The 13,457-nt window shown below is 42.8% G+C and overlaps 1 protein-coding gene across 7 annotated transcripts in view; it reads right to left on the reverse strand.

The window, feature by feature from the left end:
• The window catches only part of Efcab11 (EF-hand calcium binding domain 11), a 192,248-nt gene that overhangs the window by 140,836 nt on the left and 37,955 nt on the right, over window positions 1-13,457 (reverse strand). Inside the window, exon 7 of one of the 7 annotated variants that reach the window (XM_006516386.4) lies at window positions 7,538-7,886. The exons of 5 other annotated variants lie outside the window; for them this stretch is intronic. In XM_006516386.4, the coding sequence (XP_006516449.1) occupies window positions 7,883-7,886 (4 nt within the window). In that variant the 3' untranslated portion in view covers window positions 7,538-7,882. Of the gene's footprint in view, window positions 1-7,537; window positions 7,887-8,085; window positions 11,296-13,457 lie in introns of those variants that run through there. One more of the 7 variants, XM_006516384.4, reaches the window with a different exon arrangement.

The raw sequence follows: 13,457 nt of genomic DNA on the forward strand, positions 1-13,457 counted from the left end.
ATCTAGAAGACAAGTTAATCCAAGACTACTTATTTTGTTATAGCTTAAAGCAAACAACTTTTTAGCAATACTATGAAGCAAGCTGGAAAAATAAATAGAAATGAAGACCAAGGGATTTAAACATGAAAATTTGGGGAGAAAAGAACTCCACAAAGCAAAACAGACAAAATACAAGCCTACCCAAACAAAAGCTAAATCAAATAAATAGGAATTGCCGTGTGCCCTGGAGGGCTGCCAAGGAGCATGAATCTCAACAAAGGATGCTCTGCCACCAGCTCGGAAAAGAGAAAGCAGTGAGTGCCACAGCCACTGCTGGAAAGGGAGTGTAAGTGTGTGTGTGTATGTGTGTGTGTGTGCGCGCGCGCGCACACGCATGTACATGTGTGTTAGGGACAGAATGCAGCAAAGCTATTTCAAGACAATTTCTATGAACAACACTAGAACCTTCCTCCAGACCCAAGTGGGCAAGCTACTCCTTCCAGTGTGGTCTAACCACAGCCACTTATAAGAATCAACTCCATTAGGCTGAGAGACAGCTCTGTGGTGAAGAACACTGGATGCCTTTGCTGAAGAGCTGGGTTTGGTTCCCAGCACCCACAACTTAACAGTTTACAACTGCTTGTAAATTCTAGTTCCAGAGGGGAACTGGTGCCCTCTTTTGGCTTCTGTAGTCACTGCAACACATACAGGTTACAGATTTACATACGGGTAAAACCATACACATAAAAGCTTTTTTAAAAAAGAGAATCAAATCCTGATCATAGCCAGACACTATTAACCTAGACAAAATTTTGGCAGGAAAAGTAATGGTGGTCAGGAAGTCCCACCCTTGGCTGAGGAGTTATTGGCAATTTGTGGCTGCTGAGAAAGAAGAGTCAATTTTCTTCAGGATGCAGCCTGAGAGGCTACCCGTGCTCCAGTAAATGACCCTATACATGGTGGTGGTGGTGGTGGGGAGGCGGAGATAGGGCCCGGAGGGGGAGAGGGAGGGGGAGAAGGAGAACACGTGACACTGGTAGGGGATCATGGTAGGAGGGATAGAGTAAGAGTTGGTGAATGTAAGATATAAACGGTAACAGTTTATCCTCGGTGTGAGGTGTGCTTAGAGTTCAACAAAGAGTTACAGATGAGCAGGAGCCACTTAGAGCCCTCTCTCCCCCAGCTGGTGACATGCTTGTCTTAGAACTCTGAGAGTGGGAGAAATACACACATAATCCCATGATGACAAAAGGGGGCAGGCAGGCCCACGCCTCACATTATTCATTTGATAAGGCTTTGTGTCCTAAACTAACAGGATGGGGGATTTGGGAAGAGAACTACTCTAGACTGTGAATCTTTAGTCTCTTGAATTTGTTATTATAGAGTGAAGATTGTATTTCCCAGAAGGGGAGGGAAGAGGTTAATTTGAACAAGCTGCAGTATATGGGTGCATCCAAATTTCAAACAACAACAACAACAACGGAAGTTCACCCTGAATGGTGATGGGTGAGAATTTCACAGCGAGGACTCCCATGCCGCAGCTTCGCTTCGGGATTTAGTAGATATGGAGAGGAAACACGTCCAGATAGCCCAGGGGGAGCAAAGCGTTGGCCTTAGCTTGTGAAGGCAGAGCTGGGAACAGTTCAGTATCTTTGGGGCTGGGGCTGAAGGAGACTGACTGCACCTGAGTTCTCAGGCTTTGGCTCTTGGTAGTCAGTCATAGCAATAGCAGTTACACCACCAAGACCACAGTCCCTGCCAACTGAGTCCCTATCCCATAAGTCCTTTATGTGAATTCTCCCCCACTCCCCAACAATACATTAGTCTTTTTTTTCTTTAATTGGATATTTTATTTATTTACATTTCTTTTTTTATTAGATATTTTCTTTTTTACATTTCGAATGTTATCCCCTTTCCTGGTTTCCCCTCCGAAAATCCCATATCCTCTTCCCCTCTCCCCCTGCTCACCAACCCACCCACTCCCGTTTCTTGGTCCTGGCATTTCCCTACACTGGGGCATCGAGCCTTCACAGGACCAAGGGCCTCTCCTCCCACTGATGACCGACTAGGCCATCCTCTGCTACATATGCAACTGGAACCATGGGTCACTCCATGTGTTTTCTTTGGTTGGTGGTTTAGTCCCAGGGAGCTCTGGGGATACTGGTTAGCTCATATTGTTGTTCCTCTTATGGGGCTGCAAACCCCTTTAGTTCCTTGGTCTTTTCTCTAGCTCCTTCCTTAGGCTCAGTCTAATAGTAGGCTGTGAGGATCCACCTCTGTATTCGTCAGGCACTGGTAGAGCCTCTCAGGAGGCAGCTCTAACAGGCTTCTGTCGGCAAGCACTTGTTGGCATCCACATCTTAGAGTTACTCACTGCACTGATGGGGGAAACTAAGACAAGCTGAGGTTCTTTTAAAAGGTCTCCCCTAATAAGCAAGACCAAGGATGTAGACCCAGTTATTTTAGAACATGCTTTTTTAACCAAAGGAATGCCCAAAGCCCCCCAAAAGGCAGGGAGTAACCAACACACAATTAGTAGGCACAATATCTCCTCAGAACCAAATGAGATACGACTAGAGTAAAGTTATTTTGCTTAAAAGAATAAGAAAGTCTGGGCATGGTGGCGCAACCTATGAGTGGAAGCATGAAGATCTCAGGGCCTCCAGGCTAGCCTGGGCTATATCTAAGTCCTGGGCTAGCCTGGGCTATAACTAAGTCCCTGACTCAAGCAGAAGATGAAAGATTTAAGAAAGAAGAAAGAATAACTAGAATTCCTTTACTTGTGTTATGGTAGATTCTTGAACTTTATGAGCCTTTAAAAAAACCAAAGGACTCCTAGTCTTTCAGATCTGCCATGTCTACCTACCAGTCACTAAGGATGTTCAGATAATTCAAGAGAGTAGAGAAACAGAAGTCGCTTATGAAAAATTCTCCAGCAGCCAGAGCAGTGGTGGCGCACGCCTTTAATCCTAGCACTTGGGAGGCAGAGGCAGGTGGATTTCTGAGTTTGAGGCCAGCCTGGTCTACAAAGTGAGTTCCAGGACAGCCAGGGCTACACAGAGAAACCCTGTCTCGAAAAACCAATAAATAAATAAATAAATAAATAAATAAATAAATAAATAAATAAATAAATAAATAAAAATAAAAGATTCTCCAGAAGCTTTTATGGGGGGACAGGGAAAAGTTTTACTCAAAATGTGAAGTGACTCAGGTGGACACTCTGGGGGTCTCAGGATGTAACGTTCCGTAAGCTTTCCTGGCTTCTCCTCAAAGGCTTGCCTTGCTCTCCTCATTGGAACGTCTATACATTAATACAAGTTTTTCTTTTTTACATGACCTATTTTTCCAAAGGGACTGAGAGGGGGAAATTATAAATGCATGTTTAAAGCCACACTCATATTTAAATTCTCCCTATTTCTGTCATGCATTTTTTAGTACTTTCTATGTGCGATGAAAGATAAGGACGTGCATGCATGATTAATTGTAATGATGGGAGAACGCGAGGCAGTTGCTTAAGAAACGCGCACAACAAAGGAATAAACTACTGCAGACATCACCAGGACTGGAATGACACTACTCTGTGTACTCCGTTGCCATGGCAACGAGCAATGGGAAGATGAATGTTTCCTCGTCACTCTGCTCTGCAGTTCACGTCTATAAATCAAACTTGCATAAAGAACACAAGATTTCTGCTTCGGACTGTACTCAGGGTGGGTTTATTTTCCTGTTCCTGTATAATTATGGAGAAGCAGCAGAAAACAATGAGGTCATTTTTAGTGGGGAACAAACTCAGAAATTACTAATACACCTGCGGCATACAATGCCATTCATCTAGCGAGAAACAAGAAGCAGGCGAGCCAACCGGCAAATGAAAGCCTGTCTGCTTCCTGGGCACAGCCATGCCACCGCTCCTTGGCTCTGGCTGAGAACTGCACATTCAGAGCCTGGTGTGCCCTGCCTTCCCTAGCCGGGCTCTGCCATGGATACAGCAGCTCCTTAATTACCTGCCTCAGGAGCAGGCCGGGTTTGCATTGTGCAATTGTGCAGGAATGCATTCCATATTTAGTATGGACGTTTACTGAGGCGGAACAAGGTACAGTTGTTTTTATTTACATGGAAAATGGCTCACTGTGTCAAAGTCAGGGAGGAAAATAACACAGTATCGTGGAATTGGAAGTCAGTTGATCCCAGTTAGGATCCGACCTACGTGACCTTGGGTAGACACAAGCGTTAGTTCAGGCTCCATTTTCTGAGCTGTGCAAAGGGATGTTGTAGATGATTCCTGAGCATCTCCATTATTCAAGTCCAAGGCACTGTAAAGGCCAAATCTCAAAGACCTGATCATGGCAAAGCCGTTAGCTGTGCTAGTTCTTAAAGAGGGTACACTTGGCTCTGGTGTTTTTAACTTCTCTATTAGCAAACGCTTCACCATCAGGTGTTTCACGGTTATCATTGGACAGAAACCTTCTGAGCCAAAACACAGAAAATGTACTAAAACTCTCAGTTCAACTAAATGACAGATACTCCTATAACCTACGTTTATAAATTTATAATACATTTAAATCTAGGCAACAGGACCATTTATTAATTTCGACATGGTGGGAGGATCTTGCAGCTTCTGTAAGATTTTTTTCTGGGGAGTGGTCACTGAGGTTGACCTCAAGGCCTGACACATGCCAGCAAGCAATCTACCACCGAGCTACATCCTCACCCAGCATCCGGCTTCTTTAAACCCACAGACTCTGATGTGTTCAGGCTCTCCTAGAGTACATCTTTGTAAGCCCAAGACCCAGCACGGCCTGATAAAATTTTGTAGAATAACTCAGTACCTAAACAAACTCTTGGTACCACCTTTTTGTCCCTTGTAGCAAATGGGCACTTCCTTTTCCACCCTTAAACAGCTTCATATAGACATACAGAAGCCATCCCTGTGGGTGACAGGAAAATGTCTGGAACCAAGATAAAACAACGGTAGTATCTTTTGGGTAAATCTAACAGTTTTATGGAACTTTTTGACCTTAAAAAATCACTTTGGGGGTGTAGAGCATAAGGGGTCCCTAGAAATGAGGAAGGTCTCCTGTCCCTTGCTAAGTCTTCAGGGTTTTTGCTACCGGTACCAAAGGAACTAAGTCTGTGCACACAGCCACGGAAGCATTAAGGTGGACAAAAGCAAAGGTGCACCTGGCCTTATGTTCCTGACCTCAGGGAATGTTTGTGCCGCCACTGGGGAAGGCAGGCTGTAAAGAAGCTGAGGAGCTGGCAGGCGGTTATGAACTGTGCAGGATCTGCCTGTGCGACGTGCTAGCGCTCTATGCGGCCTCATCAGAGCTGTAAGCAAGGGCTTCGGGGGTTAAAGAAACAAACCTCACCCCAGCAAAGCAATGTGCCGGCTGTCGCAGCAATACATCCATAGAAAAGCAAACTCCTAATAGCCATAGGCCATCAGCATCTGTAAATCTAACTCTGGCACATAAACATGACCAGGACCACCACTCCACTTCTCCAGCATCCATTACCAGCCGCACCCGTCTCCTCCAGATGAGCTGGCTCAAAAGGCTATTGCAGGATGGAGTTAGATGTCACACAACCCTGCAATTTCCAATAGATGGGCATTAACGTGGGCCAATCATCTCGATACGGGAATTTACTATAAATGCATTCTGCTTGCCATCTGAGAGATTTGATCCATTTCTTAACCCTAGAAAGTACATGATTTGGGCACACACTTTATGCTAAAAATTCAAAACCCAGTAAAAATAACATTTATTAAGAAAGGCTTCAGGTTTAACTTCTCCATTCAGTCAGGCGTGTGTGTGTGTGTGTGTGTGTGTGGTGTGTGTGTGTGTGTGTGTGTGTGCGCGCGCGCGCGCGCGCGCGCGCGCATACAAATGTATTAAATCAGAGTTCTTAGCACCACCAACTGGACAAAGAGATCTACTACACATATGCTAGGCACTCAATTTGTTTTATTCCTTGAGAACAGATCATAAATGTTTATTTCACATTTAATTTATAATAAAGTAATTTATTTCATTCATCAAATAAAATTAAAAATGCCTCTTTTGTCCGCCAAATTAATGTTCACTCACACTGGTTCCTTCAGATAAGGAGGCAGATTCTGGTTAGCTTAAGTCTACCTACTGGAGCTAATTTGATTTATTCTACTATAAACACAGACTCTAAAGCAAAGACTGAGAACTGCAATAAAAACTAGAAACTTGAAAAAGGGCAAATTCAATGGACTGCATACCATTCAAGTCGTTGGTGTCCATAGCAGACATCAGTTTGGGTGGAAGTAAAATGACTGAGGATATAATTTACATTTAAATATTTTTTGAATGTGTAAAAGATTCTTGATTTCACATGTTATTATTGACCTTGCCTTCCTAGTTAAGGGCACATGCCTGGCAATGTGCTCTAAACACGGAGGGTTTGGGAGAGCCCTGAGGGTGAAGATATGACTGCAAATAAACCTATGAAACTGCCCTCCCCAAACAAGTAAATTAAGAGATTTGTGGGAACTTGCTGCCATGGAAAGTACATCTAGTCACTTGTGGTCATGACAAACATACCCTGAAGAATGAATAACAGCAGCAGTATGAAAAATCTAGTCTCTGAAGACCTCTCTACTAGACTATGTACAGGCAGACAGACAGGCAGGCAGAAGAGGCTGCAATGTATAGTCAGCCTCTACATAAAAATCACAATTGCAAGCCCGATAAAGAAGACAAATGGGAGCTGGCACAATGGCTCAGTGGGTAAGAGCACTTGCTTGGGCAAGCATAGGATCTGAGTTTGAATACCCAACACCAACGTAAAAAAGCTGGGCATGGCTGCACCTGCCTATAAACACAGCAAATGGAGGTGCGGAAAAGTGGATCCCGGCAGCTGCCAGATGGACAGACTAGCCAAAACAGAGACCTTCTGGTCAGGGAGAGAACCTTTCTAATGAGAATAGGGTAGAGATCAATAAAGCAAGATATCTGATACCCTCTTCTGTGTATATACCTACACACTCACATTCATGCACCTCATACATCTCACACACACACACACACACACACACATTCACATACCCACATGTCACTTACATTCATGCACCCCACACATCACATGCACATTCATGCTCCTCACACAACACACACACATAATCATGCACCCACACATTACATACTCACGTTCATGCACCTTACACACAACACACACACAATCATGCACCCACACATCACACACACATTCATGCACCTCACACACAACACACACACAATCATGCACCCACACATCACATACTCACGTCCATGCACTTTACATACAACACACACACACATCATGCACCCATATATCACACACATTCATGCACTCACACATCACACACTCACATTCATGCACTCACACATCACACACTCACATTCATGCACCCACACATCACACACTCACATTCATGCACCCACACATCACACACACACATCATGTACCCACACATCACAAACACACACACACACACACACACACACATCATGTACCCACACATTACACATTCACATTCATGCACCCATACATCACACACAAACACACACACATTAATGGGCCCACACAAACATACACATGACATCCCCTAACACACAATCAAAGGAAATAAATGAATAAGACAATTAGTAATAGGGAAATATAAAACCAAAGCTGCTCTCTCCAACTTAACAGATGACTTTGGCACATAAACTCTGAACAAGTAAACTTCCTCTTTGTCTTCTTGCTCATATCATTTCTTCATTCACTTACATGCTCACTAGCTGCCTTCTCCAGCGAGACGGGATACATTCAAGGAGGGAGCCTGTTCGAGCTGCTTCCTCTGCCTTCCCTCTTCCTCAATGAGTGCTGGTGTGTCCTCTCCAAGACAGGGCTTCTATCTGAAGGTGTGAGTGGGCCATAAGGATCTTAAGTAAGATATTTAAGAAAAGCATTGTGCTAACCTTCTCTATGGCTCCACAGGTACCAGCCATGCATGTGCCGAATGGACATGTATGTAGGCAAAATAACCATATACATACAATTTTAAAAAATAATTAAAAAATTTAAAAATCTTTTAAAACTTTAAAAAGAAAAGTATTTTGTAAGCTTTGCTTTCATTTTTATATATCCTGTAGCATGACTCTTGAATAATACTTAAGTTTGTATAGATAGACTTATTTTGAGGTATAACATCAAAAATTGTATATTTGCAGTATAAAATATGATGCCTTGATGTATCCCCTGTGTAATGATTTCCACAATCAAGCTACTTAATATACTCATCATCTGATACATTTCCTTTGTGTTTGTGTATGCTTTAAGAATACTTAGGAACTGTGGTAAAAATACAGTTTATTTTTTAATTACAGAGATCATGTGACACATTAGATCACTAGGATGCATTCACTTTAGAATTACAAGTAGTTCTTTTAACCAAGAATCCCACCCCGTTCACCCACTGCTTGGACTCTGGCAGCTGCCAATTCTATCGTTTCTATCAATCTTATGATGTTTAGATTCCACAGGTGAAAGACTCTATGTAAAATCTGTCCCTCTTTTCCTGGCTTATTTCCTTTGGTTTAATGTTCTTCAAATGGTGGCAAATAGTGTTTATAATATTTTGCCTTATATGTGTATGCATGTGTATATATGGCTAAAGGTATGTATATACAGCTACATACCATAATCACTTTTATCCATCTACCCATTGATGGGTACAGAAGTTGTTTCATATCTTGGCTATTGTGAATAAGGCTGGACTGAACATGGGGCAGTAGAGTTTTAAATTTCTTTAAAAACTTTTTATTAAAATATAATGATATCGCTTTCCCCTTTCCCTTTTCTCCAATTCTCATGTTCCCCTTTCAATTGACAGTCTCTTTTTTCTTTCATTGTAATTGTTACATACACACATATGTATATACATGTACACATATACATACTACATAATATCCATACACATACACAAATATGCACACATATCCTGCTGAGTCCATTTAGTCTACTTGTGTGTATATGATCTAAGGCTGACCATTTTATATTACCTAACCAATTATGGGACTCATCCCTGGGAGAGACTAATTTTCCCCATCTTAGTAGCCACTAGTTGCCTATAGCTCTTTACCTAGGGGTAGGACCCTGTGAGACTCCCCACTATGTATTAACATGTCTATTGGTGTTGTAGACATTTGAACTGTGAGTTTAGTCTATTCCCCCATTACTATCAGATTGGTATTCCTAAGTCAGGAGCTATATTTTTGAGATATAATAAAACATTTGACCATTAAGGGAAGAACAATATGATATATAAAATAAAATGTCTAGATTATCTATCAGTTTCCTATGACTTTTATTTCCTTTAACCAAAAGATAAAGGAATTGAGAACTAAGTAGTTTGGCTTGAACTAGAAAATGGGCAGATACTATAGTTGATGTGAAAAACTGTCATAAGGACTCAGAAGTTAATATAGTGTTGAATGAAATTGAACTGTGGTCACCGACAATGGTGCCACATGGTGCTAAGAAAGCTGGAGAGGACAGAAAATAAAAAGCAGAGCTCCTAGGGTGAATGCCATGGAAGTTGATGATAACCCCAGAAAGGACAGAGAGAACTGGAAAGAAAAAAGGGAGAGCAGCTTTCTAGGCTGGGGGAGCTGGGTGGCTCTGTAGCAGGGAAAGAGGCGGTCTTAGAGTTTTACTGCTGTGAACAGACACCAAGGCAACTCTTCCAAGGACAACATTTAATTGGGGCTGGCTTACAGGTCAGAGGTTCAGTCCATTATCATCAATGCAGGAGCATGGCACTGTCCAGGCAGGCATGGTGCAGGAGGACATGAGAGTTCTATATCTTCATCTGAAGGCTGCTAGAAGACTGGCTCCCAGGCAGCTAGGATGAGAATCTTAAAGCCCACGCCCACAGTGACACACCTACTTCAACAAGGCCACACCTCTAAACAGTGCCACTCCCTAGGCCAGCATATTCACACCACCAGAGAAGTTATAAACAGGAGAGGGAATGGGCGCTGAAGAAATGTCTTCCAACAGAATGGATGGAGAATCAGGCCAGCACAGAGAAAAAGAATTGGTGAAAAATGAGGAAAGGAGGAGAGACAAGAGATAGTACTTGTCTCTCTTAAAAACAAGAGGCACACAGAAAAGACTGGCGATGAAGAGGAGGTAAAGCCAAGGAACCTAAGCAGAATCTAAGATGTTCTCCACAAGGCAGAAGTCAGGACCACTGCCATGTTCAATAGTGGGAAGGGTCTGTAACCATCAGAGAATAAGCCATACAAAGGGTTGACCTGGCACAGTGTTACACCAAGAATACTGCATCTTGGCAGAAGAGTGTAACCATAGGAACAGGATGGGTCAACAACAATGCTGTAACAGGGAACTGAAGACAGCTGAGCTCAAGTCCTTCTGGACATCAGTGGGGTATGGCGTGACCTGAGGGACAGCACATCAGGCTGTGCTTGGGAAAAGAAAGTATTCTCCAACTACCCAGGCTCAGAGCCATGAACTAAGTGCAGAAGATGTCTGGCTTGACTAATCTAAACTTTGTTAAAATAGATTATAGTCAGGATATGAGTGTGATCCCACAGTGCGGTCAAGGCAGGCTACTGAGGATTTGTGCAAAAGGATCCAGGAAGATGATAGGAGAGTTCACACTAGGACACAGATACACACACACACATACAAATTTACACAAGTTAATTGATCATACGATGTGTGTTGCGTTGTGTTTGGGGAAAGAAGTAGAGGTACTACAGAATGAAGGCAAATGGACAGTAAACTCAGCCCTCAGACTGACAAAAAAAACCCACGTAGGCAGCTGTACCAGGGTCCACTGAACAGCTTAGGGCCTGCAGTAGAGATCAGAGCCAACAGCGGGCACAGGTGAAAATAAGGAAAGACAAGTGGTCACATTCCTGGGGACCATTAGTGCTAAGAGGAATGCGATGGAAGATGTGGAAGATACAGGATGCAGACAAGAAAGGATGATGGGAAGCAGCAGGACGCATGCCTGGCCACCAGTAACATGTGTGGAGGGTGTATGATTCTAAGTGCCACAGATGATGGGGTAGCAGAGAGTAATGAGGGGACAATTTGGGGGACACCTTAAACAGTGAGAACATGACACAGCTGCTCTGTGTTACCTGCGGTTGTCTTGGGGACAGGGGATATCCAAGTCTTCAATGAGCCATCAGTAGGCTCAACAGTTACACGGGCAGAAGCCAAGGGGCAGATCATGCACAAAGGGCTTCACAGCGAGTCTTCAGAGGATTTAATTCCAAGGTTGTTCTTCCTCTAGCAGCAGGTTTCAAACAAGATGGGGGAAAGAACAGCGAATGAAGCAAGGTAGAAAATAAGAAGCCCCAGTGTTGACCGTACTGCAACTGAGGTAAAGTCTCTAATGAATCAAAGGACAACCCCCACCTTATGAGGACAGGGGATAAAGTTAGGTTAGCTTATTTTCATCTGTTAAAAGTACTCCTCTATTCACCAGCTTTATATTTGTTTTTTTTTGGGGGGGGGAATGTCTTTTTTTGTGTTTGTTTGTTTGTTTGTTTGTTTGTTTTTCACAATGTACCTGGCAGATATTTTGGTGCTGCGCTAGAATTCCCCAGGCAAGACATGGAACATGCACGACCCTACCACAAAGCAACCAGAACGCAGATGCTTGCAGGCTTTCTCATGATAGAATGCTGTCTCAGCTCCCTTTACGTACATTTTTGTAAATGGTGCCTTTTGTTTCTATCACAGATAATCAAATGAAATCTCACCAAATCAAAACCAAACTAAACCAACTCTCAGGAACAGGGAAGAGCTACACAATTATGTAACCTGTTTCTCAAGAACCTTTTTTGGGCAACATGCCCCCTTTTCTTGAGTGATGGGAGATACAAAGGCATTGCCCTTCCTGCAGAGTGTTCATACTGCTGAAAGAAACAGAAAGTGATGGAGAGAGTAAGCTGCAAGGCCAGCCTGCCTGTGTCAAAAGCTTGGTTCCATCACTAACCAGCTGGGGGTCTGGAGCAAATCCTTCCACCTCCAAGATCTTTTCTCATTTGTAAAGCAGGCACAGACAGCATAGTCCATGAGCTGCCACACAGTGCCTGGCGCAGAGCAAACCCTCCGGCAGTAGCAGTCACAGTCACTGATCACGCTAACAGGGCACTGGGCCTCAGCAGTTCTAGGGAATACGAAGGATGTTTTGTGGGCCGGAGCAGCAAGAGATACCATCTAGATAAGTAGATGGGGGCGTGGGAGGAGAGAAGAGCGGTGAACCTGGACTGAGTAAATCTGTGGGAAGACAGACGAGGTAGGACCAATGTACAGTGAGTAGACTGGAATGGTATTTAACCTGGGAAACGCCAAGAGGGCATTCTAGTCTCTGTCAGCTTTATGTGTTAAGCTAAAGAATCTAGATTGTTCTATGATAAGCAATGAGAAGCTGGTGAAGGAAGAAAGAAACAGTAAACAGTAATGATGTTTTATTCTCATTTGCCTACATTTAACCAGAAAGGTAGACTTGTGATTTTCTAATTTTAATATGAATATCAATCATGAAGGGATCATATTAAAATAAATACAAGTGATTTAGTAGGCTGAGATAAGCGCTGCCAATAAGTCCCTGTGCTGATACCTGTCTCTATAGCTCACAAAAAGTAAGGGTATATTTATTCAAGGTGCTTTGGTTAAAGAGAATGGCTGGGTAAGAGGAAGGTAGACAAGATGTCGGAATTTAAGGAGCAAACACATAGGCTTCTAGGTTATAGACAAAAAAAAGTTCTAGAAAACTTCAAACTGATTTAGTTTAACAATTTTGATATGCTTCTTAATTATGAACTGATTTTTCCATAACATTTAAATATAATTTTGAGGCAGAAGGAGAACGGCCTTGAGTTCAAGACCAGCTTGGCCTACATAGCATGTGACAGGCCAATTTGAGCTGCAGAAGAAAACTTTATCTTGAGAAGGAAAAAAAAAGAAGTAAAATAATTTTATTTTAAGTATCTCATAAAAATATAAAGTTCCTTTAGCAAATCCACCGTTTATTTGATCAATACAACATACTATATGATTAAAATTCCAACCCCAAAGTTCCATGAAGGGGAAAAAAAAACCCAAGAAATTGATTCCTTTTGCTACAAAGAAAAGTGGCATGAATACATTCATGATGTGTGGCTATTAATAACACCAAGGATGACTGAACAGATTAGCAGCATTTGGTCACAGAAAGAAACCATGGTAGCAGTCTCTTATGTGACAGTCGAATTAGAAGAAGAATGGTCCTTGTGCTTGTACCACAGGAACAGTCTATTCAGCCACATATGTAGCTGAGGAGCTGGGGACAGTGGCCATCACACTTGCTGCAGTGACATCTCAAAACCGAGTCCAGGACTGGACAGCTGTCACACTCAACCATTTCGCCTTGAGACCAGTCTTTGTTACAGCGACAGAGCACA

This window comes from Mus musculus, chromosome 12 (assembly GCF_000001635.26).
Source record: "Mus musculus strain C57BL/6J chromosome 12, GRCm38.p6 C57BL/6J".
NCBI lineage: Eukaryota > Metazoa > Chordata > Mammalia > Rodentia > Muridae > Mus > Mus musculus.